General features: G+C 39.4%; 1 protein-coding gene across 1 annotated transcript in view; it reads right to left on the reverse strand.

The window, feature by feature from the left end:
• LOC127434809 (glucose-fructose oxidoreductase domain-containing protein 1) overlaps nucleotides 1-22,979 on the reverse strand; it is a 44,221-nt gene extending 21,242 nt beyond the window's left edge. The window contains exon 1 of the mRNA XM_051687808.1: nucleotides 20,979-22,979. Within this exon, the coding sequence (XP_051543768.1) occupies nucleotides 20,979-21,231 (253 nt within the window). The 5' untranslated portion in view covers nucleotides 21,232-22,979. The remainder of the gene's footprint in view (nucleotides 1-20,978) is intronic.
• Nucleotides 22,980-25,313: the final 2,334 nt, after the last annotated feature.

Genomic DNA, 25,313 nt, shown 5'->3' on the forward strand with positions numbered 1-25,313 from the left:
TCATATTTTTTCATTCCACATTCATACAAATAGAATTTCTTTGAAAACTATTTGATTTTGCTACGTTTACGCCTCCACGTTGAGCTCACAGTGAAATCAGAAACAGTGGGTTGACTTTTCTTTAGCTGAAATCGGTCTTTGGGTCCCAAAATGCTCCCAGTGGCCAAAGTGGTAAGTGTTGTTGGACGTACGGGAACGTTTGAGCTCCATTTTCCAGGTGAAATGTCCACAGAGGGGCGCCAAAACAGAGTTGTGAAGCGAATGGTTTTCAGATGTACAGGCTGTAATATAGTGAAGAGGAATGCATAATTTATAAACTGAACCCCCCAACCCAAACCCCACCATCAGTGGAGTAAAAATGTGATGTTAGGGGGAAAAATGCAACCTCCGAATCACTCTCGTCCTGATTATGCAAACGCGATTACTTTATGGTTTCAACGCGGGATCTGAACGCGGGTCTTCCACGCTGCTGATGCAACGTGCTTCCGGTCGCGCCACAGGGTAAGGTAAACAACACTGGAGCCGATGCAAAAATAGCTGATAGGAAATGCCACTTTTCGACAAATGTGCATAATGTGGCCAATCCTAGAGTACTGGAACTCTCGGACACTACAAGCCGACTTCCCGTGTGGTCATGTTGATGCCTTTCATCCACTGATGAATAGAGTTTTCCTCTACCAAAACCAGAAACTTTCCAAAACGCTCTCCATAACCGCAAACTTTGGAAAACGATAAAGAAACTGAAAACGAAAATGCATTAGTGTAGACGTGGCCTAAACAGGAATTATGAACTTCTAACTAACTACAGTAGACGCATAGATTAGCATACATTTTAATTAAAACATTTTAATATGTGAAAAATGCCCTGTGGAAACTTCTGTGCACATTTCTGTGTGATAATATAACTCAACTGTATGAACAGATTCACAGAAATAAATCGAAGTTCCCAACTCTTGAAGTTTAAATCAGAGACACAGTTGAAACATGGCCCAGCTGAGTAACGTAATTACTGTTTATTAGTGTTTCTAACGTATACCGTTTATAAAATGATTACCGCCCACGCTAGTTTTTGCTTGACATGTTTTAAATGTAATTTCTGAATCAGAGCGCTAACAGTTGGAGGAAATGAAACGTCCTCAGTTTTGTTAAAATCTACGACTAAAATTATGTCTAGGCTGTTGTCTTACATCAAGTGTTTCTAACTGTGTGGTATTGAGTCACTATAAATGCTGACCAGAAAACAAGACGTAAGTCATAGTGGGTAAAGAAAAACAAGACAATCCTGCCAGTGTGTCTGGCTGAATAGACGAGCCAAAACACATGCTGACAACAAGATGTTTTCTGTTTACTGAAGCTTTGGCTCCCAGTGAATTGCAAGACATTAACCATTAGCATCAGAATGCATGGAGATGGATGCGTCTGACTCCACGACTACAACAATGCTTGTTCTGCGGATTCAAAGAACAGAATCTTATATAAGACAGCCAACATACAAACACTCGAGACAACAACTTTTTCCTTGCTATATTTGATGTCATGTTTCTCAATGGAGAATGTAGGACAGTCGTCAAGGCTAATGTTTATGTCAGATTAACAAAGAGAAGCTCACAGAAAAGTACCATGGTATTGCCATAGTTGTTTGGCCATGGCAATGTGGTAATACCATGGTATTCTTTGAAATACTTTGGAGTACCATTTAAATACCATAGCATTCGAATATGGTATATTGTATTCAGTAAAGGTGGAGCACCCTATCTTTAAATTTAACCACATCAATTATGACAAATATTTGTGGGCTGTTGATGCATTTTTGCGTCCATCCCACCCACATTTTTTACTTTATTTTTTACTTTTTCTGGAAAACAACATTATGATTTTATCAGAATTACGATATTACTAACTACTAGTACTAGCCGCATCTCTCTGACAAACAAAAACAATTCCACTAAGTAGCTATGCTTTGTTCAAGCCTACAGCACACATGCTCTTATGTATATTTCAACTGCTTGAGAAAACAAAGATCATCTGACTCAATAAGAGGGCCTGGATGCCTTTAAATCCACTGCCATGGCTAATTCTCTGTCCTCTTCTTCTCCACCTCTGAAGGAAAACAAAAGACAGATCTCAAGGTGGCATGTGTACCCTACTGCCCCCGTCTCTAAGGGCCAGTAAACCACAACCTTTTCTTCATCTTATTAAAATGGCACGCTTAATGCATAAAAACAGCATGCTTACTGCAATAAAATTATGTTGTGCAGATTATATAAATAAATCACTGGAGTGACACACAAATCCTTTGTTATTCTTGATGTCCTTGTTCATGCAAATGCGTGGACGGTGGGCGGACATTAGCTATGTGCATTAACTGTGAGCCGTCCGTCTCTAATTAATCTATGGGTGTACATGTCAAAACAATAACAGGACATTCAGTGGGGTTTGTTGTTGCTTAGTGCTTTGAAGATAATTATTGAATAACATATCGTAGGCACGTGCAAAGCTCCCCGCTGAGTCTCCCTGTGAACATAATGCCATTGCTGTGTCCCAATGGACTGTTTATTTGACGCTGTCATCTCTTGTCATGATCGAGTGTGCCTTGCTCCACTGTGTCAAGGTAAATCCTCGGAATTGTCTTTTCCAAGCCAAATGCCTCGAGCTATTAAACCAGGATGGCTGGGTCCCTCGGCTCAGAGCCACACTGAGGACATGCTCTGCCGCCCCTGTCATTTCTATTGACTCAAACTGTCAAGTATGAAACGGTTTTGTGTTCTGTGAGAGATTTTCTATAAACACTCCAAGCTTTAAGATTTAGACCCATTCAGAAAAACGCAACCATTTTTCACACAACGACTAAAATTAAAGGCATTCACTACATGTCAGGGCTCAACAATAAGGATTTTTACTGTTGGACCATTAGTTTAGATTTGTACTTGTCCTGCCAAAATTTTCAAAAAATTATACGTCATTTTTAGCAACATATTTTTATACAGTAAGTGTCGAAAAACGTAATGCAGCTTTCTTAAAAAAAATAATAATAAATAAATAATTTATTATGCTTTTAATTTGCAGCAATACATGGAAATCTTAAAGCTATTATGTAAATATGTGACAGCTATTTACTGTAGCTATAAATACTTTTGCTGGAAAATTATTGCATATGGTGCTAAACCTTACAAATTTATGATTTTCAACTCATCGTAACTGATGCTTCCAAACTATCACAAGTCACTTTTGCGATTTCGACAAAATGCTATGTTAGCTAGCTACATAGACGTTAACTTGGAGGTAGGGCTGCAACTAACGATTATTTTGATATTCGATTAATCTAACGATTATTAGAACGATTATTCGGCGATTATTGCAACGATTAATCGTTAGCTCTAAACCGATTATTCGGCTTGTGCCCTGACTTAAAAGGTTGTATTTAATGTGCTTACTAACAATAAAGAGGACAAAATCATCTCTTTAAAAATACCTCTAAATGATATTCACTGAATTAAAGGGGAAAAAAAATACTTTTTATTAAGTTTAATTCAGTAAAGAAATTCACTGCACAAAATCCTATTATCAACAGTTTTTGTCTTGTTTTCCATTTAAAATAGTCTAAAAATCCTTAAAACAAGATACATTTATTTGAGAAGCAACATATAAGATATTTATACTTGCTTTAAGAGAATGTATCTTAAATATAAGTGTATTTTTTCACTTGGTTGTACTTCTGCGAGTGCAGTAAAGACAAAATATACTTATATTCAAGATCTATTCTTTAAAAGCAACTCTAAATATCTTATATGCTGCTTCTCAGGTAAATGCATCTTTTTTAATATTATATTCAACATTCTCAGATCATTTTTTTTCTTCTGCAGTATAGCTGCTAAAGTAAATGTACATTGTTTTAAAGGAGTTTTAGATATTTATACCAGAAAAGTATTTTGTTTCAGTGTATAACTCTCACCTTTCTGTTCACTTCACTCAATCTTTACCTCACAAAAAAACAAACTCCCTTTTATTAATAAAGCTGCATATTACCAATTTTCTTCACGATCAGAAATGCACAGTGACACATATATTATGACTCAATAAGTCGCAAGCCATCACGTTATAATCTAGCTGCAGCAAGCGTGCATGAGGGACGAGCGTCCCCGCGACAGAGTGTGCATCAGCCAGATGCAGGTTCAATCCACATTGTAAAATTGCTAGAAAGCAAAAACTACACAATGCACATACGCAAGTTCGTCAGAATGCAACAATGACATATAATGAACACAAACAAGATCATCGGAATGCAAGAACGACACGATCAACATACGCAAGATCAAGGAGAATGTAATGCTGCGTTCCATTCAAAGTCGGATGTGGGATATTCCTTCTTGATATCTCCGATCTCTGACCATTATGGCATTCCATTGCAGATACTCAGAAGATGACAAATAAGGAAACAACACTGCAATGCTCCCCTTAGCTAAGCAGGGGTTCGACTGTCACTAGAGACAGTTTCTTGGTGTGAACGGGCCTTTACCCAGTTGAATGGAACGCAGCATAAGAACCGACAGATCCCAAGAATGGCATGATCGACATATGTAAGACTCGTCAGAATGCAAGCATGACATAATCCACATAAGGTCGACAGAACGCAAGAACGACATAATCAACATATGTAAGACAGTCACAACACAATAATGGCATAATCCACATACCTAACTCAGACGGAATGCAAAAACGAAAACACTGGCCTGATGGGGAAAGTGACTGTTTTGAAACTCTCACACACTGGACCCATTCCATTCCATTAACGCTTTTAGATGGAGGGTGAACAAACTATTCTGTGATTTATTTTAGACAGTCATTATATAGCCTCATTAGTCATGTTACACTTGTAATGTGTGATTACAGACCTCTAATTGTGTGTATATGAAGTACATAAACGCTGTCATGAATGGATCAGTGAAGATAACGCTTCCCTCACCTCCCCCCGAGGAATTCCACCCATGCCGGCAGCACGTGAACACGTCGTACTCTGGAATACTAATCTCATTTTTCCTGATATGATGACACAGCAGCTCAGAGGACTGATGCACTCTGAATATCCGCTCTGGATTATCTTATCCTGCTGAGATGTTATAACACATTCACATGAAAGAATTGTTTGATGACAGTAATAAATACGGACATCACAACGGGCATAAATGACACCACAAATTGTGTGGCTTGTTGGGGAGCGGTGTGCTACTACTTTTCAAAGTAATCAGGCTACCAATTTCTTCCTGGCAGGCTATAAAACCCTCCTTAGACACAGTTTGACAGTCAAGGAGGGACCATATCTAGAGATGAGAAAATCATTGACTTGAGGATGAGCTCTTTTGAATTGGACCAATAGGCAACCACCTAGAAACCACCCACAACACCCTAGCAACCACATAACAACACACTTAGCAACCACACAACAATGCCCTGGCAACCACCTACACCACCATCAAAATTTCCACCTTAATTTAGATGTTATGTGTCTACTTGCAGTATTATCGTAAATAACCAAAGTGTCAAATTGGTCTGGATTCATCGGAAGTAGAACAATCATTCACGCTTGTGCTGATTGTTAAAAGTGGCATGGCTATTTCTGATTTCATTAGCGTACAGCAGGCAAGGTCAGGTCTCTATAATGAGCATGTAATCGCATTCATTACCAGCAGCAGGAGTCGAGAGCTGTTTGTTATTGTTGTAAGAGCAAGCGTTCATGCAAGAAGTCACTTGCTGATCTGATACAGGCAGACGCCGCCATTATCACTCTGTGATCGGCGATTACTGCCTCTCTGTCAGACGCTCATGTTTATAAGACCTGCATCCTTTAGTGATTTTACATGGGAGGTTTAAATGTGGAATGTTAGCTTACAATTCTATTGCAGGGATGCAAAAAAGACTAAAAATATCTCAATCGTTATTTAGAAATACAATACTAGAACAATACAATACTTTCACTCTTTTTCTAGTTTTATTGATTCCTCAATGGCGTGCTCTATTGTAGATATTGTTCATCTGTCATCTGCTGTTCACTCTATGAGAATGGGATTTGACTATCCTGCCTGTTTTCAGTGTATGCAAAGCCAATTGTTTGCATAGTCCAGCAGAAATACCACCTTATCTTTGTGCTGCCAGCTAGACATGCAGCGGTCAAAGGTCACTGTGACAGGCCTGAATATGCGGTTATTTGATTGACGGGTCAATTTTTGCTTTCTTTCCTTTCTCTTTTCAGAGTTTGTGTGCAGTTGATTTCAGCAATGTATTTGTGCTAAGATACACACTTTTGTCCGGAGGAGTAAAACCTTCATTACTGAACTTAATTGCAAAGCGCTTAAAGTCACATGACATATCAGGGAACTGAAAATGCGAGTGTTTGGCTATTTTAGAAATAGCACTCTACTTGTAGTGAATATTCTTGCAGTATGCTGTATCAAAGATTATTCAACCCAAGACAGACCACTTGTATTAAAATTAATGGGAAAAACGCCCAACCAATATAGCGGATGTAGAAAGAAAATCACTTTTTACAGGTAGAATAGCCAATAACTTTTTAGACATTGCCTGTCAATCAACTCGAGAACGCGCATGCGCATTAGCTGGATCAGCCTGAAAAATAGTGTTTTTTTAGCGTGATCTGAGCGAAAGAAGCACAATTTATGATACCACTGTTATCCGATTTTTCTGCTGATTTGAATGTTCTTTGATTGTAGTCTCGACCAGCTGTTTTGAGGATTTTAGTCTTTCCCCATTCAAGTAGATAGGAGCTGTACTTTTATGTCACTTGTATCCATAGAAAAAAAACTGCACAGGTGCGTTCCAAAGATGGACACCGAGTGGACTGACTTGCCTTGAAAGGGACTTTGGCTGTATGTAACCTATTTGCAAAAATGTGCAGTAAGCACACTGCACTGTAAATACAACGTTTCATTTCCAGTGTGACAAATGCCGTCGAAATAACATGCCAAATATTCTCCACATCTCTTTTTTTCAGTGGAGGCCCATGCATTTTAAGTCTAGGCCTTCAGTGTGATTCATGCCATTAAGAAAATACTGTTTCACAATTAATAAGACACCCTATGCCTATGGACATCATACATTACGTCGCAGCTAACTAATAATACCAATTGACATTTTAAACACATGTCCATGCACAAAAGCTAAAACCAAGGAGGTCTAATAGCAGGAAAAATCTATCTAATAATATTTGAGATTTAAATGTACCCTTACGTAAGCATACACGTTTACTTTTTGAAACTTGAACCAATACTGAATGCTCAAGCAGCCTAATTTACACTTACAAAACTCCGGCACTTACCAATTAGCTTGAAGTGTTAATCAGCCCTCCTGTCCTGTTTACATCTCGGGGTTTCATAAGGATCTCTTTCACAATGGCGATAGCAGCAGTGAGAGCTGATTCGTCAGCTATAGATCTCGCGCTCTTCACTTTCAAATTACGTACACTTGCGTCACTCAACGCCAGCTAGAAAGCCTCGACTGGGACATATCCTAAAGACCACACCCACCAAGAAAAATACATCAATCTGATTGGCTGATAAATCTGACTTTAGATACCTATTCACTTGAACTGTTGAGGGATTCTGTAGTAATTCTGAAGGCCTAACGGGGTGGAGCTCAGACTCATGTGCTGCTTCGGCTAACAAGCTCGGCTTTAGGCATGCAATTTGTAAACAGCCGCCACGCTTCGGTTAAAAATAGTAATAGTAGTATGCTAGTACGCTAACATAAAGTAGCTGTTTATTACTGCATTCTTTTTCACATACTAGTGGGCAGTATGGGCATTTTTTCAACGATGGGCACTTTCGTGCGCCAGGGGTTGATTTATTTATTTATTTATTTATTATACTCTTCTTTTTGTTACATTAAGGTCACATTAAAACTGACTTAACAGGCCTTCATCCTTTATTCGTGCAACTTTTCAAATGCATTTTATGTGTAGATTTGACTGTTCCAGTCTTGTCCCAGACCCAGATTTTCAATATTACACTATGGAAATCCATTATAAAAATACAAATTACTACATGTTTAAAACTGTGATAATCTACCAAAGAGTGAAATAAACATAAACCATTTCAATATGTATTGTGTGATGCTTGAGAATGCTTGTTTGAGATGAAATATGAGACAAAACAAAGAAAAATCAAGGGACATATCACTTGTGAGCATATTTGTATTTGCCATCATTTCCAATCAAACAGTAATTTTGCCAAATTATGTAAAAAGTGTGAAAATAACATTAATTAAACATAAAGACAACAGTTGCTAAACATCCACTAAACTAGTAAACTAACGGATGCAATGACAAATTAAGTAAAACTATTTTAAATAACCATTTTTTTTTTCTTTTTAATCAAACAAGTTCTTTATCAAATTCAGCTAAACTTCCATTTCAATGAGCCCTAAGAACAGGAAGGACATTATCAGACATTGTGGCGTGAACGACGTTTTGACCGTCTTGCCCTATTAAGGCAATGACAGCATGCTCAAATTCTCCCACTGCCTGCTGTTCACATTACCACCGTTGCCACTAAATACTTCCTGTCTCTCATTTCCTGTGACATCACACCATGATATCAGGATGCTTGAGTGACATGCTTAGTTCTGTACTCATGAATACAGGATAGCATGAGTCTACACGCACACAGACCCTTTCACCGGCCTCAAAGGACAGGATGTAGTCACAAACCACAGGAAGTGAAAATTAATTTGTCATCTCTATATATGATACTGGGCCTTTTTTTTTTTGCTTTGGAGCAAATGCAAATAAAAAGCTTTTCTTTGATATTTACACTGGTGGCCAAAAGTTTGGAATAATGTACAGATTTTGCTGCTTCAGAAGGAAACTGGTACTTTAATTCACCAAAGTGGCATTCAACTGATCACAAAGTATAGTCAGGACATTACTGATGTAAAAAACAGCACCATCACTATTTGAAAAAAGTCATTTTTGATCAAATCTAGACAGCAGCCATCACTCCAACACCTTATCCTTGAGTAATCATGCTAAATTGATCATTTGGTACTAGAAAATCACTTGACATTATATCAAACACAGTTGAAAGCTGTTTGGTTCATTAAATGATCATTAACGTTGTCTTTGTGTTTGTTTTTGAGTTGCCACAGTATGCAATAGACTGGCATGTCTTAAGCTCAATATTAGGTCAAAAATGGCAAAAAAAAGAAACAGCTTTCTCTAGAAACTCATCAGTCAATCATTGTTTTGATGAATGAAGGCTATACAATGCTTGAAGTCTTCAAAGATAAAGGACAACTGGCTCTAACAAGGACAGAAAGAGATGTGGAAGACCAGATGTACAACTAAACAAGAGGATAAGTACATCAGAGTCTCTAGTTTGAGAAATAGACGCCTAACATGTCCTCAGCTGACAGCTTCATTGAATTCTACCCGCTCAACAAATTTTAGACAGTATTTTTTTAATATGAAAGGGACCCAGAACAATATACAGTCAGGGGGCCCAGAATTCCCTTCTACGGGCCTGCAACTACATTACCGTGCTACCGCACATAAAGCATGCGCACATTAGCCGCCATTCGGTCAGTTAAACAGCTCAGGGGAGCCGAAATGAGGAAATAAAGTGATCTTTCTTGTTATTTGTGTAGTTTTTTCTTTCTCGATTCCTTTTGGCCTGTTAAAGCTACACTATAGCCCTATTCAGACGGGACTAGTTTTCTAAACGACGTTTGAGTTACAATTATTATTAAACGACATCTGTGATCTCATGTGCTGATTCGGATGGGACTAAGATCTCTGTGTTTATTACAGAGGTGGGAGTGTCTGTTTTCTAGATGTGGGCATTACAGAAGGTCGAACACATCAATTAAGGTGTTAAAATTAACGTTATCTGTTTAAATTTGAAATTACGTCTCATTTTAAAAATACATTTCAAATAACTAATTATTTAATTTATTGATTTAATTTTAATTTATTAACTATTCATTATAAATGACTTATTTTTAAAAAGCCTATTAAAATAAACTTTACATGAGTTTATAGAAGTGGCTGCTTATAATGAACCCACTTTTTTTTTCTCCCCAATTTGGAATGCCCAATTCCCAATTGCCCAAGTTCTCAATCCGGGTGGCGGAGGATGAATCTCAGTTGCCTCCGCGTCTGAGACGTCAATCCGTGCATCTTAACACGTGGCTTGTTGAGCGCGTTACCGTGGCGACAGCGTGTGTGGAGGCTTCACGCTTTTCTCCGTGGCATCCATGCACAACTTGCCACGTACCCCACTGAGAGCGAGAACCACATTATAGTGACCACGAGGAGGTTACCCCATGTGACTCTACCCTCCCTAGCAACCGGGCCAATTTGGTTGCTTAGGAGACCTGGCTGGAGTCACTCAGCACGCCCTGGATTCAAACTCATGACTCCAGGGGTGGTAGTTAGTCAGCGTCTTTACTTGCTGAGCTACCCAGGCCCCCAAATCATTGATTTTATTTACCACATTTGGCAAAAAAAATCTACATCCATACTTAAAGGCACGCTGCAGGCAGAATATTGGCACGCATAAGTACGATCTTAACGGTAGTACATGCGGGCCAAAATACATGAGGAGTATGCATTCGCATTCGGGCGGGATTAGATTTCCCAGAGGACCCTTGAGTTAGCCAAAAAACAGTAGGTAATTTGCTCTGTCATTTTTACAGAGGTTGTGAGAGAAAAACACAGACTTGTCAGATTCGGACGGGATTAAAATCACAAAGTACGTCTGTAAAACACAAATTTCCCTGACCTCCTCAGGGAAAACTAGTCCCGTCCGAATAGGGCTTATGTATGATTTTTTTTGTTAGAAAAGAACAAAATGTAATTAATGAGCAAGTACACCAACACACCGTCTTCCGAACCATGTTTTTGCCTTAACCCGATTCACTACGGTACGCCTATAATAATGATTTATATTTTGGAGATGTTGGGACGAATATATTGCATACTTCCGTCATAAATAAGAGCTAAACATGAACTGTTGAAGTCTCACAGACAACAAAACACAGTCTAAACGGTCTCTGGAACTGTTTCTGTTTATTTAATGATGACTTGTGTCTCTATTAAATCATTAAGAATCTATATCGGGATTGTATAAATGAAGATTGTGATTAATTGGAAAAAAAATTTTCCAGCCCTACCAATAACCTGATATTTGAATGCATTGCTCTCTTCCAAAACCTAATGAGCTGCCTAGGCAACATTTTAAGGCATCATAGGTGCATTCCCGATGCAAAGGCTGTACCAAAAGGTAGGACGCATGATTATGCTACCTTCTAAGATACCTCATTTCGCCAAATTCTAAAGCAGCGTCACAAGCACAAACCACATATTGTGACTACAATAACAAAACTAAGAAGATGAGGTGAAGATGAGGTTAACCCAGACAAGGTTAGTCAAACTTATAAGCGACAGATAGAGAATGTATTAAGAAGCGAGCAGTAGCTGCTTTCCTCCTCTCCATCCTCACATACGCTCAGGAATGCTCACTTGTCAGGGTTTAGAAGCAGACTGAAAGAGCTCCGCCGAGCGATTGATTTGACCGAACAAAGAGAATTTCACAGCACCTCAGAGCTGCTCTCTCGGTCTCTTGCTCTCCCAGCACACATTAGCATGTAAATAGTCGTCTAGAGGGCTTAACGTGGTGGGCCGGGGGACTCCCAAAACAAGTGGCGGTATTCAGCGGAAGCATGGGAACAGAACCATCACTCTGAGTCTGGGGTCTCTCAGATGACACGTCGATTTAGATTTTTAAAAATTCTTAGCATGAGGGTCCTTGTACTTTGAAGTCCGGCTAGAAAAGGGAGGATTTGGTTTGGAAGGGAAAGCTTATTCACGCTAAAGGAGCTTTTCTGTTTGATGTATACGTCTGATTAAGTTGGTGTGAAAGCGGTTTTCAGAACTCTAGTTCACATCAAATTAGTGGCCTGGGGTACAGTTCAGTGTGATTCACTAACTGTATGCAAGAACTCCAAAAGAATTTGAGGACGTGAAACACTATAGAGCTTTTCAGTAATGACGGCAGTTTGTAGGTGAAACGGGAAGGCTCATTTGCAATGGGTTCCCTTGCTGATTTTCAAGGGGTTTTTAGAATGCTGGTTTTCGATTTCTGAGTAAAATAACGTCTGTGGTTTACATCACTTGAAGAAACTTTTATGCTTTTTCTACAACATAAACAGCATTTAACGCAATTTTTTAAAAACACAAGTTGCTGGGGGGTCTGGGTAGCTCGGCGAGTATTGTCGCGAGTTCAAATCCAGGGTGTGCTGAGTGACTCCAGCCAGGTCTCCTAAGCAACCAAATTGTTCCGGTTGCTAGGGAGGGTAGAGTCACATGGGGTAACCTCCTCGTGGTCGTGATTAGTGGTTCTCGCTCTCTATGGGGCGTGTGGTAAGTTGTGTGTGGATCGTGGAGAGTAGCATGAGCCTCCACATGCTGTGAGTCTCCACGGTGTCATGCACAACGAGTCACGTGATAAGATGCACAGATTGACGGTCTCAGAAGTGGAGACAAATGAGACTTGTCCTCCGCCACCCGGATTGAGGTGGGTAACCATGCCACCACGAGGACCTACTAAGTAGTGGGAATTGTGCATTCAAAATTGGGAGAAAAAGGGGATAACAAAATGTAATAAAACGTAATTTGCTGTTTAAGCAACTTGTTAGCAACATAAGGATGGGGTATAGGCTACTTTGTTTTACCGTGTACTGTTACGTCTCTTGCACGGTTGAGCGCTCCAGCCTTTCAAAGTATACTTATGGCCCAATGAAATCTGTTTTATTTATTTATTTATTTATTTCGTTTATTTTTTCTGAATTCTGCATCAACAGTTTTATTCACTTTTATCATCAATATTATTTTTAAACAAATTAATTAATTAAAACTTTAATAAAATGTATATATATATATATATATATATATATATATAAAACAATTAACTTTAAAACACAACATTGGAGTTACTTTAGTGAAATAAAGTGGTGCACAACAGAGCATCACAGATGTGAAGTGTTGCCTAAATAAAATATAATTATTATTGCTCTATTATTATTATTATTATTATTACTACAGTTAATATTACATAACTATAAAGTAGTGATACATTTCAGTTTTTTTTTTTCTACAAGTGTGCATTTATATTAAGCTTTTATTTTGGCAGTAAACTGAGTGAAGCCCTTTAAGGACATATTTGACACATGCGCACTACGACCGCTTTGTGATATGCTTTTGGCACAGTCAACAACAGGTGTACAGTATGTGCCAACAATTCGCAGACTGTCCGCATATCTAGAAAAAATTGGTTGCACGCAGACAGTCCGCGCATACTGTGCTGATGATGAAATTAGCGTCACGCCTACTGTGCGTGACACGTAGCGGAAATACTCTGTAAAACCCAAGTATACTTTGGCTTTTATGTGTAAAGCGTAAACTGCTTTAAAATGTACGTTTGAGATATGACTGAGTGTAACATATGTAGTAGAACAAAACCTGAAAGTTGTGAAAATCATTCAAAAATCTAATTCTTCTTCTTCTTTTAAGTTTAAGAAGCCACTCTCGATTCCCAACCATATTTTGAATCAGCTTTCTCAGGCATAACAAACGCTTACACATACAAGGTGCTATGATGTTCTCTGCCTTTTTAAAACAGTATAATTATTCATGTACTCTATACCCTCAGTGGCTCACTAAGGAACTGGTGTATTCTTACAGTAGATGCCCCCTCCAGTTTGCAAAGATGAGCAAGTGTCTGTTTGTGCCGGTGGACTACAGCCAGCTTGTTATTCGATACCCGCTGTACCAGCTGACAGAGACACACAATGCTGCAAAAGTCAATCACATTAGATGGGGCAAATCACAACTAAAGGACAGAATGCACCAGTATCAAATGCATCGGCTCGATCAGTCAGCACAGTGTCCTCTTTGATTGAAGGGATTTACTCAGGTCACATATAAGTGGTGATATAACCAGAAAATGGATAGCTTCAGCTTTATTAGTTTATAAATGGAATAGCTCCAACTCTAAATTATGTTTGGATGAGCCACTTTTGAAGCTGTTGTATAATGATTATAAACGTATACAACCTACAATTAGACTAATGAACTGTATTACTTGGCGGAAGAATTTTTATTATAATTTGTATTGTTAAAGGAGTATTCCAGGTTCAATACAAGTTAAGCACAACCGAAAGCATTTGTGGCATAATGTTGATTACCACAAATAAATCATTTTGAATTGTCCCTTTTCTTCTTTATAAATAGCATGAATGGAGGTTACAGTGAGGCACTTACAATGGAAGTGAATGTGGCCAATTTTTGGAAAATGTGACGCTTATAATTTCATAAAAACACTTTGTTAAAACTTGTGTATTATTTGAGCTGTAAAGAAGTTTAAATCGCCGTTTTTGCAAGATTAAAGGGTTTTCGGCGTTACGTCATCATGGCAAAGAAGTTGTAAATTGAGTATAATTTTGCACAGAAAAGGTTTGTAAGTGATTTTATCACACTAAAATCATGTTAACATGCTTATTGTTTACAGCTTGTCACTATACTTTTGAAACAGTGAGTATTTTATTTCCCAATGCGCTATAAGTCCTCGTGGTGGTGTAGTGACTTGCCTCAATCCGGGTGGCGGAGGACGAATCTCAGTTGCGCATCTTATCACGTGGCTTGTTGAGCGTGTTACTGCGGAGACATAGCACGTGTGGAGGCTTCACGCTATTCTCCACGGCATCCATGTGCAACTCACCACGCGCCCCACCAAGAGCGAACCACGAGGAGGTTAATCCAACGTGACTCTACCCACCCTAGCAACCAGGCCAATTTGGTTGCTTAGGAAGCCTGAATGGAGGATTCATGCTTTTTTTAAGAAAAGGAGGGATGGTTTGAATCTGCTTTGTGTCATTACTATAAAACACATTAAATGTGGTAAAATCACTGTAAAACACAGCCTTTTGTGGCTTATTGCTTTCATATAATATAATACAATACAATTCAGGCAATAGTAAATACTAGCCAGAATGGGGCCTATATTCCTTTTTACACAGTATGTGACTCTTTTACATTAGTACACTTGCTTGGAGACTAATAATTCAACTATTCATTCAATGGTATCGTGAGATTGGTGAGATCAAATTTAGCTGAAATTACACGCAAGCCGAAAATGGACTTTTAACGTCTATGTGTGAAGCAGGACACTGACTGCAGACGCTGATAATGGATTCAGGGAGGTTGTTTTTTAAACCGCACACAGTGAAGAAGAATCACTGCCAGCGGGGCACATGCACTAGAAATGCTAATGTATTCCAGTAAAAGCGCATAAGCTCGGAGAGTGGCAAATCACTGCTATAGCTGCGCTTTCATATGCCGTCACTTGTGAAATGCTAAGCCCTAACACAAGCCCAGTGACCCAAATGGTACAAATGTCACATTTTAAGAGCTTGACCCAAACCTGAACCTGGCTTGGAGTTCGGGTGGCAGAACAAACTCTTTTAGGACAACAGCGTAAATTCCAAAAATGAAAGAATTCCTCTCCACTAGCCAGCCGCTCGATTACAGCGCTTCAGGAACAGACTGGAACATTGTAATTTGACCATGTGCATCAGATTCATTTGAAATCACATTGTTGAATGACTTTAAATGTACTTCTGTCACTACGTCCACTCTCATCTGATCTGAGCTTAGCCGAGCACAAATCCCGTCCAGCTGACATTCCAGGTGCAAACAGCTCATTATTCTTATCAACAGAACACACAAACAGGCAAACAGTGAGGTGATAACTGTGACACTGTCTCACACCTTCAGAAGAGGAAGAAAGGTTTCATACTAGTTTCATTTTTAGTATCTGCTGGGTTTCAAAACATATATTGGCGCTTTGCCAGAACACACTGAGCTGCCTTGCTGTTTACTGCCTACATAGGCAGCCACCTTCTAAGGGGCCATTCACATGAGCACGATTTTGTGTCCAGTTAATCGCAGTGCATTCTGGGTTATTCCGTGTCAACTGGTGAAAGAAATACAAATGATGAAGGCCAAAATAATAAATGCCATTGATAACTATTTAGGCAATCCATTATTTTGTAAAGTGGAGTCAGAATGACAATTGGTTTTGGAGCAAAACTACAGGTCAAAAAAATGATCTAAGAAAGGTGGCAGCGGCATTATTTTATTTTTACACAAAGATAGGAAGGTCGATTACTAAAATCAGTTGACTGCAGCACCCATTGTTGCATTATATGCCAATGGCGTGAGTCCAAAAATGGGAAAAAACACTTTATTTTAGTTGTTTTACCAAAGTTGGAGTGCCTGTTACTCCAGACGTATTAAAGAAATCTTAATATCCTTTTAGATTCTGTTTCAGAACAAACTTTTATTTTTGCGTCTTCATTTTTAAAACCCTATACGGTTAAATCCCAGAGATATGGAGCTCTCAATGTGGCTTCATGCATAAATGCTTCAATTTTACCCATTTTCAATGGTCTAAAAACAAACGTGGGTGACATGCTACGAAGCATGTCCAACAAAACAAAGGTCTGAAGTCAAAATAATGTTCAAACTAGAAATGCACCTTCATTTATTCACATAAAAAAAACAATCGTGTAAAAATATCGATGTAACAGTACCTTGCTGATGTGGGAAGGAGGAAGTGGGAGCCGGTTAAACAGTCCAAGTCAGTCTTATTTCAAACGCTTTTCAGCTGAACACAACTTAATCAATGCTTTTCAGCCAAAACATAAACAAACTGCTGATTTTCAGCTAAACAGGGAATACACACACACACACAGGATCAGATCTCTCCCTTCTCTGGGCTTCTCGTCTCACTTATTATCTCCCCAACGCCTCACTGAAACACAGAACAGCTGTTAGGGAAATTATACACAGGTGCAAGTCCTTCCCATTCATTCCCCCTGGCCTCTCCATTCATAAACCAGCGCTCGGCCACGCCCCCATCACCACAATCGATTTAAATGGGCCCCCAATTTTTCTCCCACTTTGATTTTTTTACCACAACCTACATTTTTCAAAATCGTCATAGGCCGTTTGTCTGATTTGCACAAAATTTGGTATGCATCATTTTGAGATGCTCCTAATAAAAAATTATCAAAAGGACTTTGATTCATTTAATCGTTTTTAAGATATGAGCGAATACATTTTTGGGTGTGGCCCATAATCACTCTCTTTTTATCTTTCTTTAGAAAAATGATTAACAAAATCAAAAGCTTCTGAAATTTGGTTGATCTGGCATGGAAAAGCCCTTCTGGGGTTGCCTTCTCCGCAAAGGACACGTGCAATCCCGCTTTAGAAATTGGCTAAAAACAAGGTATCTCGCAAGGCAGCATAATTAAACGGCCTTCTTTAGGCTGCTCACAAGGTTTTTGAACAAATTCAATCTGTGTGCTTGGGTTAGCTGGTTAATACAACACACCAAAATCGATCCTTAGTCCTTGCTGTAAAATTACCTTTAGAGAGAAAAATCAATTATTTGATTTGGGTCTTTATATATGGTTTACCTACAACAACTCGACACAAGTACAGCTTAAATATTTGCTCTAAAGTACATGTTTACTCAGAGCTGAAGACACGTTTATTGACACATTTCACAACTCGACCCGAATAAACTTTGACTGCTTAACACATCCAGTCCCAGATTATATAACATGAGTAAAACAAAGTAAAACCTTTGCAAGAAAACATATTGAGAGCAATTTGGTCAAGCAAACTGTTTATATGACTAAAGAAACCCTACAGATAAAAAGCCATTGAGTATGACAAAGCATTATGAGGAATTTCCTAGTGTGGTAAAGTTCATCACAGGTCAATCCCACCTTGTGTAGAATCTCTACAATGTGAAACTGACTAACCTGACCTGAAGAACGACTCAATACACCAGACAAGGGTGACGCAGTCAGTGTTAAGAGGAAATACCTCAATATATATATATATACACTCATTTGACAGCGGGAGTGGTTGTTTTTGTGTCTGTCGAAATATCGCTAGTGTGGACTGGAAACGAATGTGTTACAGAGTGGTTGATGTCACGGCCTTAAACTCCAAATAATGGTGAGAATGGTGATCAAAGCTATTTCCAGACTGTTTTTACTTATTATTGCTCATACTGGTGAGTGATGCACAAATGCTGAACGCTAAGTAATTAACTCCAGTGTGTAAACTTGTAGTGTTTTTGCTGCAGACATGAATGATACCTCAAATTGTGCTATTTTTACACTGACAATATTTTCATGACAGTTACAGTATGCACATTTTATCCCCCAATTCTTATTGTGATTTCCTCATTACCACAATGTGAACAAAAAAAATCGATATTATTTAAATTGTAATGTGTTTACCGGTATTGTTTTGGTATTGTAGTGTTTTATTTTCATGTATTTATGTCTGTTGCTGCTTGTAAAGTGCACTGATCTTGTAAAAAGTGCTATATGAATTAAACTCATTAGCATTATTTGCGTATACTTGTACATCATAGTAGTACTCCATTGGTACTGGATTTCGTTTTGACAAAATATTTTATTTTTTATTTTATTTTCTCCCCAATTTGGAATGCCCAATTCCCAATGCGCTCTAAGTCCTCGTGGTCGCGTAGTGACTCGCCTCAATCCGGGTGGCGGAGGACGAATCTCAGTTGCCTCCACGTCTGAGACCGTCAATCCGCGCATCTTATCATGTGGCTTGTTTAGCGCGTTACCGTGGAGACATAGAGCGTGTGGAGGCTTCACGCTATTCTCCGCAGCATCCACGCACAACTCACCACGCGCCCCACCGAGAGCGAGAACCACATTATAGCGACCACGAGGAAGTTACTCCATGTGACTCTACCCACCCTAGCAACCGGGCCAATTTGGTTGCTTAGGAGACCTGGCTGGAGTCACTCAGCACACCCTGGATTCGAATATTAATATATTTAAACTAAGCCTAGAATAAAACCTAGCATTTGATACAAAACAGAAGTATCAACAAAACAGAATAATTCATTACAGGGGCCTTATTTCCCCACAACTTATGAATTATGGGGGCATTTTTGTCAGTTTCAGGGGCATTTTTCCCCAATAGAACCAGTAAGCACCCACCTAGCAACCACCCAGAACATCCTAGCAACCACCTTGCCACCAACAACAAACTAGCACTGTGGCAGTGAGTTTTACACAGGCAAACACCACTCACATTTAGCTCTACGTAATAACAAGTCAATGCTATTTATAAATGCATTGTTAATTAGTAGGTGTTTTTTTGGGAGAGTTGGGAGAGACTTGCATTAAGAAAGACAGAGGACAATTATCTGATCTGTTTGATAAGGTCAGAGGTTATTTTGGGTTCACGGTCTTGAGCCTCAGAGATGAATAATTCTCAGACGCACAGGTTATTTTTGTCTGATACCGGACACCTGCAAACCTCAATCTATCTACCAGTCACAACAACTGACCCAGAGAAACAACACAAATGCCCATGCAACTCCCATGCTGGTCTAGGCTGGTTTATGCTGGTTAGTGCTTGTTTGATGCTGGTCTAGCTGGTGCACCAGCACAGCCATGCTTTTCACCAGCAAAACCAAGCTGGTGAAACTGGTTGACCAGCATGGTCTTTGTTATGAAGCTGGTTATAGTTAAAAAGCCTGGGGAGGACTACAAACTGACATACATTTTAGCTCATTTGGTCTTGGAAAAATTTAATCTTTGACATTTGATTGCAGACTTTGGGATCTTGGCAAATCTGAGCACAGTTTAAGATGTTGTTGAGATCTCTTCTGAAACTCTAAGCAGCTAAAGCGGGCATTAATGATCATAATAGACGATTACATTGCAATTTTCTGTCTGGTGATGCAAGTTTGTGATGCTGTGCTTGGCTTTTGTAGCCACACCTAACCTGCACTGACAATATCAAGCCATTACAAGATATGACATGTGTTTTCCTTTCAAGAGGATCATCGGAACATTGAGCAATTCATCAAAGGAATTAAACGTATTAAAAGGAACATTCCAGAATTAATACTAGTTAAGCTCAATTGACAGCATTTGTGGCATAATAATGATTACCACATGTACTAATTTCGACTTGTCCCTCCTCTTCTTTAAAAAAAAAAAAAAAAAACTAAAATCAGGGATACAGTGAGACACTTACAATGGAAGTCAATGGGCTCAATCTGTAAACATTCAAAAGTATAGCCACATGACATAAACATTATGTGTGTTAATATGATTTTAGTGTGATAAAATCACTTACTAACCGCATCTGTGTTCTCTGCAATTTTGCAACTTCATTGCCATGACGATGTAATGCCTTAAACCCTAAAAGATGACTTAAACAACTTTACAGCTCAAAACAAGGGCATAGCCAGGAAATTACTTTTCGGAGGGCCTCAATAAAAATGGATGGGCCAAATTTTCGCCCCAATTTTTTTTTTTAAACAAATTTTCCTTAACAACATTGAAGCGGTGCATTTATACAGTTCTTTCACACTTTCAGAAATCCACATTTTATTTTATTTTTATTTTTTACTATTTTATAAATATATATTTGAAGTCAAAGAATAATCTCTAGTATTCTGGGTGACCCCAGGCCCACCATTGGCTACGCCACTGGCTCAAAATATACCCAGTTTTTACAGAAGAATTAATGTAAGTGCTTTTATAAGATTTTAAGCTTCACATTTCTGCCTTTAAACCTCCTTTGTTTGGCCCCATTGACTTCCATTGTAAGTGCCTCACTGTAACCTCCATTTATGATTTTTATTTATTTATTTTTTTAAAGGAGGTACAAGTTGAAATATATAATGCATTGATATCTTATACACCATTCATAAATCATAAACAAGGTGCCATGAACAAGGTAGAATGCCATAATTCATGTCCAAAAAAAAAAAAAAAAAAAAAACAGTAACACCAGGGTACTTTTCATGCAGGGTGTGTGTGTTCCTTTGGTCACTCACCGAGCGTCTTGACGGCGATCTGTCTCGTGAGCGGCGGCGGCAGGTTAATACACACCAGATCCACATCATGATGCAGCAGCACGTCATCGATCCGGTTAGTGTAGAAGGGCACGTTCATCTCGCGCGCGAGCTCCTCCGCCTCCTCCTGCGTGCGACCCCATAACGCCTTCACCGAGAAGCCCTCGTTCTTCAGCAGAGGGATGATGACCCGAGTCGTGAGACTGGTGCCGAATACACCCACCCCGGGCAACATGACTGCAGCTGCGCCCTACTGCTCAAACACCTGAGGCGGCTGACCCGAAGGTTGCAGGTTCGAACCCCACCAGGGCGGATCCATGAACTAGAACCACTGCGCTCGTAACCAAGACACCTCAGGTTGATCCAGCAGGACTGATCGCGACGCTCATCTGTAAACGACATACGCGATGATATAATGTTATATTCACAACATCATCTGTATCCACTTCAGTATCAGCGCGACGCGCAACACTCGCGTTCGCGTCGCATCATCCAGATGGACGCAAACGCATCACTACTGAGACGTATGTATGTATGCGCGTGACGTTTCCGTTTAGATGCAAAATGATCCCGATCCCGTTGCGTTATATCCTAATAGTATTTCCAAAGGCGCCGGTTTGATGTCTCCGAGGAGCGTTGTAGCGTCGCGACACCTCTCGCTATCAATATTGCGATCATCTACTGCGGCCGGTGCGGAATTCTGCACTCCCCGTTAACTCCTTCACAACCGGAGAGAGAGTCGACCAATCCTACTATGGGAAAGACTTAACTTATGCATATTAATTACGTAGGCTGACGTTCGGCCAATAGGACTGTCTGATTGGCAGAAATACAAGAGGGCGCTGGCTTGCTGGCGAATCGCACGGTGTTAGAGGCGTGGCTTATGAATATTAAGTAGGACACGCAATAGGACGCCAATGTTTCCGAGCAACGTCGGAATGAGGATATTAATATTCATGAGCTCTGTCTATGCCATAGTAGGATTCGACAGAGCAAAATTATGCATAGAGCTCGTTTGATCACAGCAGGAGACAGTGACTGCAGTGAATGAAAACACAACTCTATAATAAACCAACATTTATAAGTTTAAAAACATTTCACAATGGCATAGAGGGGACACACACAGTGCAAAGTGTATTTTGGCCCTTGACTGGGGGGCCCCTGCAACAATTATTACCATCAAAACATCAGAATATTCAGTTGTTTATGTGCATATATAATTATAATGACAGCTTTACATTAGAAATTATTCTAACATGATGCAATGTCAGTAGAATTAAATATTGCACAACATCACAGAGAAATGTACCCATACCTCTGGGTTAAAACTGTCAATATTCAGATGGAAAATGCAATACCAGTGAGTCAATAACTGCTGTAATAACAAATGAGTTGGTGTGTCCTGGTAGTGTGAATGAGACTTTCTACCCAATAAGTTTATCTTTCTCTCTGGGTGTGCACAATAATTGAATCAGATGCACACGCTGCTGATTTTGACTCATGTGATTTGCATGTGAGCGAGGGACAGACCCTAAAACACACCTGGAATGTGTGAGAGAAATAGATGCTATGGGATAATTCTGTTATTTTCAGGGTTGATGCCACTTTGAGACATCAGGAACAATCTCTCATTGGTTATTTGTAAAAATAGATGAATTTCAGAGGGATTTTTCAGGCAAAAATGAGCTTTTGAGAAGGAATAATTTGGAACCAATCCTAATGGAATCAAACATGGTTTGTTTGTAACTATAGGACAGATTTCACATTGTTTATGCACGTATTCCGAAACCAAAGAACAAATATTGACTTTTGATGAATGTTTCTGGAGAGACAGCTGACCTCAGACCATCAAGAGTCAATATAGTATAGAAAATAACTAACTGTGCATGTAATACTGTACCCAGACCAAGGGCATAGATTTGGCTTCACCAATGCAGCGTGAAGCATTTACAGTGCATCCGGAAAGTATTCACAGCGCTTCACTTTTTCCACATTTTGTTATGTTACAGCCTTATTCCAAAATGGATTAAATTCATTATTTTCCTCAATTCTACAAACAATACCCCATATTGACAACGTGAAAGAAGTTTGTTTGAAATCTTTGCAAATTTATTAAAAAAAAAAAAATCACATGTATATTCAACAGCCTATTGCGCAATACTTTGTTGAAGCACCTTTGGCACCAATTACAGCCTCAAGTCTTTTTGAGTATGATGCTACAAGCTTGGCACACCTATTTTTGGGCAGTTTCTCCCATTCTTCTTTGCAGGACCTCTCAAGCTCCATCAGGTTGGATGGGGAGCGTCGGTGCACAGTCATTTTCAGATCTCTCCAGAGATGTTCAATCGGGTTCAAGTCTGGGCTCTGGCTGGGCCACTCAAGGACATTCACAGAGTTGTCCCGGAGCCACTCCTTTGTTATCTTGGCTGTGTGCTTAGGGTCGTTGTCCTGTTGGAAGATGAACCTTCGCCCCAGTCTGAGGTCCAGAGCACTCTGGAGCAGGTTTTCATCAAGGATGTCTCTGTACATTGCTGCATTCATCTTTCCCTCGATCCTGACTAGTCTCCCAGTTCCTGCCGCTGAAAAACATCCCCACAGCATGATGCTGCCAACACCATGCTTCACTGTAGGGATGGTATTGGCCAGGTGATGAGCGGTGCCTGGTTTCCTCCAGACATGACGCTTGCCATTCAGGCCAAAGAGTTCAGTCTTTGTTTCTCATGGTCTGAGAGTCCTTCAGGTGCCTTTTGGCAAACTCCAGGCGGGCTGTCATGTGCCTTTTACTGAGGAGTGGCTTCCGTCTGGCCACTCTACCATACAGGCCTGATTGGTGGAGTGCTGCAGAGATGGTTGTTCTTCTGGAAGGTTCTCCTCTCTCCACAGAGAAATGCTGGAGCTCTGTCAGAGTGACCATCGGGGTCTTGGTCACCTCCCTGACTAAGGCCCTTCTCCCCCGATCGCTCAGTTTGGCCGGGCGGCCAGCTCTAGGAAGAGTCCTGGTGGTTCCAAACTTCTTCCATTTACGGATGATGGAGGCCACTGTGCTCATTGGGACCTTCAATGCTGCAGGAATGTTTCTGTACCCTTCCCCAGATCTGTGCCTCGATACAATCCTGTCTCGGAGGTCTACAGACAATTCCTTGGACTTCATGGCTTGGTTTGTGCTCTGACATGCACTGTTAACTGTGGGACCTTATATATACAGGTGTGTGCCTTTCCAAATCATGTCCAATCAACTGAATTTACCACAGGTGGACTCCAATCAAGTTGTAGAAACATCTCAAGGATGATCAGTGGAAACAGGATGCAGCTGAGCTCAGTTTTGAGTGTCACGGCAAAGGCTGTGAATACTTATGTACATGTGATTTTTTTCGTTTTTTATTTTTAATAAATTTGCAAATATTTCAAACAAACTTCTTTCATGTTGTCATTATGGGGTATTGTTTGTAGAACTTTGAGGAAAATAATGAATTTAATCCATTTTGGAATAAGGCTGTAACATAACAAAAATGTGGAAAAGTGAAGCGCTGTGAATACTTTCCGGATGCACTGTATATATTTCCATTGATAATGGTATAAATGGAATTAATGCCTCATTTTACCATGATTGTGATGAAATTACCATGTGTAGCGCCACCTGCTGTTGGCTACATGTCAAGTCTTACAAGGTAACTTAAAAAAAAGCAAATCTAACATTACTTTATTCTTCCACCCTGTTCTGTAGCTCAGTTCTGTTTTGAGAAATGGGAGATAATTCCTTTTATTGGTGCTTTTTAATTTAATCAGTAAAATTATGTGTTGATATAGTGTAATAATGTTGTTATTGCAAAATTAATTTAAAGGCATTCTTGGGGTTCAGTTAATATCAGTGGACAGCATTTGTGGCATAATGTTGATTACCATAAAAATTGGTTTCGACTTGTTTCTCCTTTTCTTAAAAAAAAAAAATCTGGGTTACAATGATGCACTTAATGGGGCCAATTTTTTGAGGGTTTAAAGGCTGAAATGTGAAGCTTATAATTTTATGAAAGCACTTCTATTAATTATTCTGTTAAAACTTGTGTATTATTTGAGCTGTAAAGTTGTGTAAATCATCATTTTTGAGTTTGTGTTTATGGTGTTACATCGTCATGGCAACAAAGTTGTATAATTGTCTATATCTTTCCACAGATGTGGTTAGTAAGCGATTTTAACACAGTAAAATCATGTTAACACACACATTATTTATGTCTTGTGTCTATACTTTTGAAACAGTGAGTATTTTAACATTTACAGATTGGCCCCCATTGACTTCCATTGTAAGTGTCTCACTGGAAC

This window comes from Myxocyprinus asiaticus, chromosome 44 (genome assembly GCF_019703515.2).
Source record: "Myxocyprinus asiaticus isolate MX2 ecotype Aquarium Trade chromosome 44, UBuf_Myxa_2, whole genome shotgun sequence".
Taxonomy (NCBI): Eukaryota; Metazoa; Chordata; class Actinopteri; order Cypriniformes; family Catostomidae; genus Myxocyprinus; species Myxocyprinus asiaticus.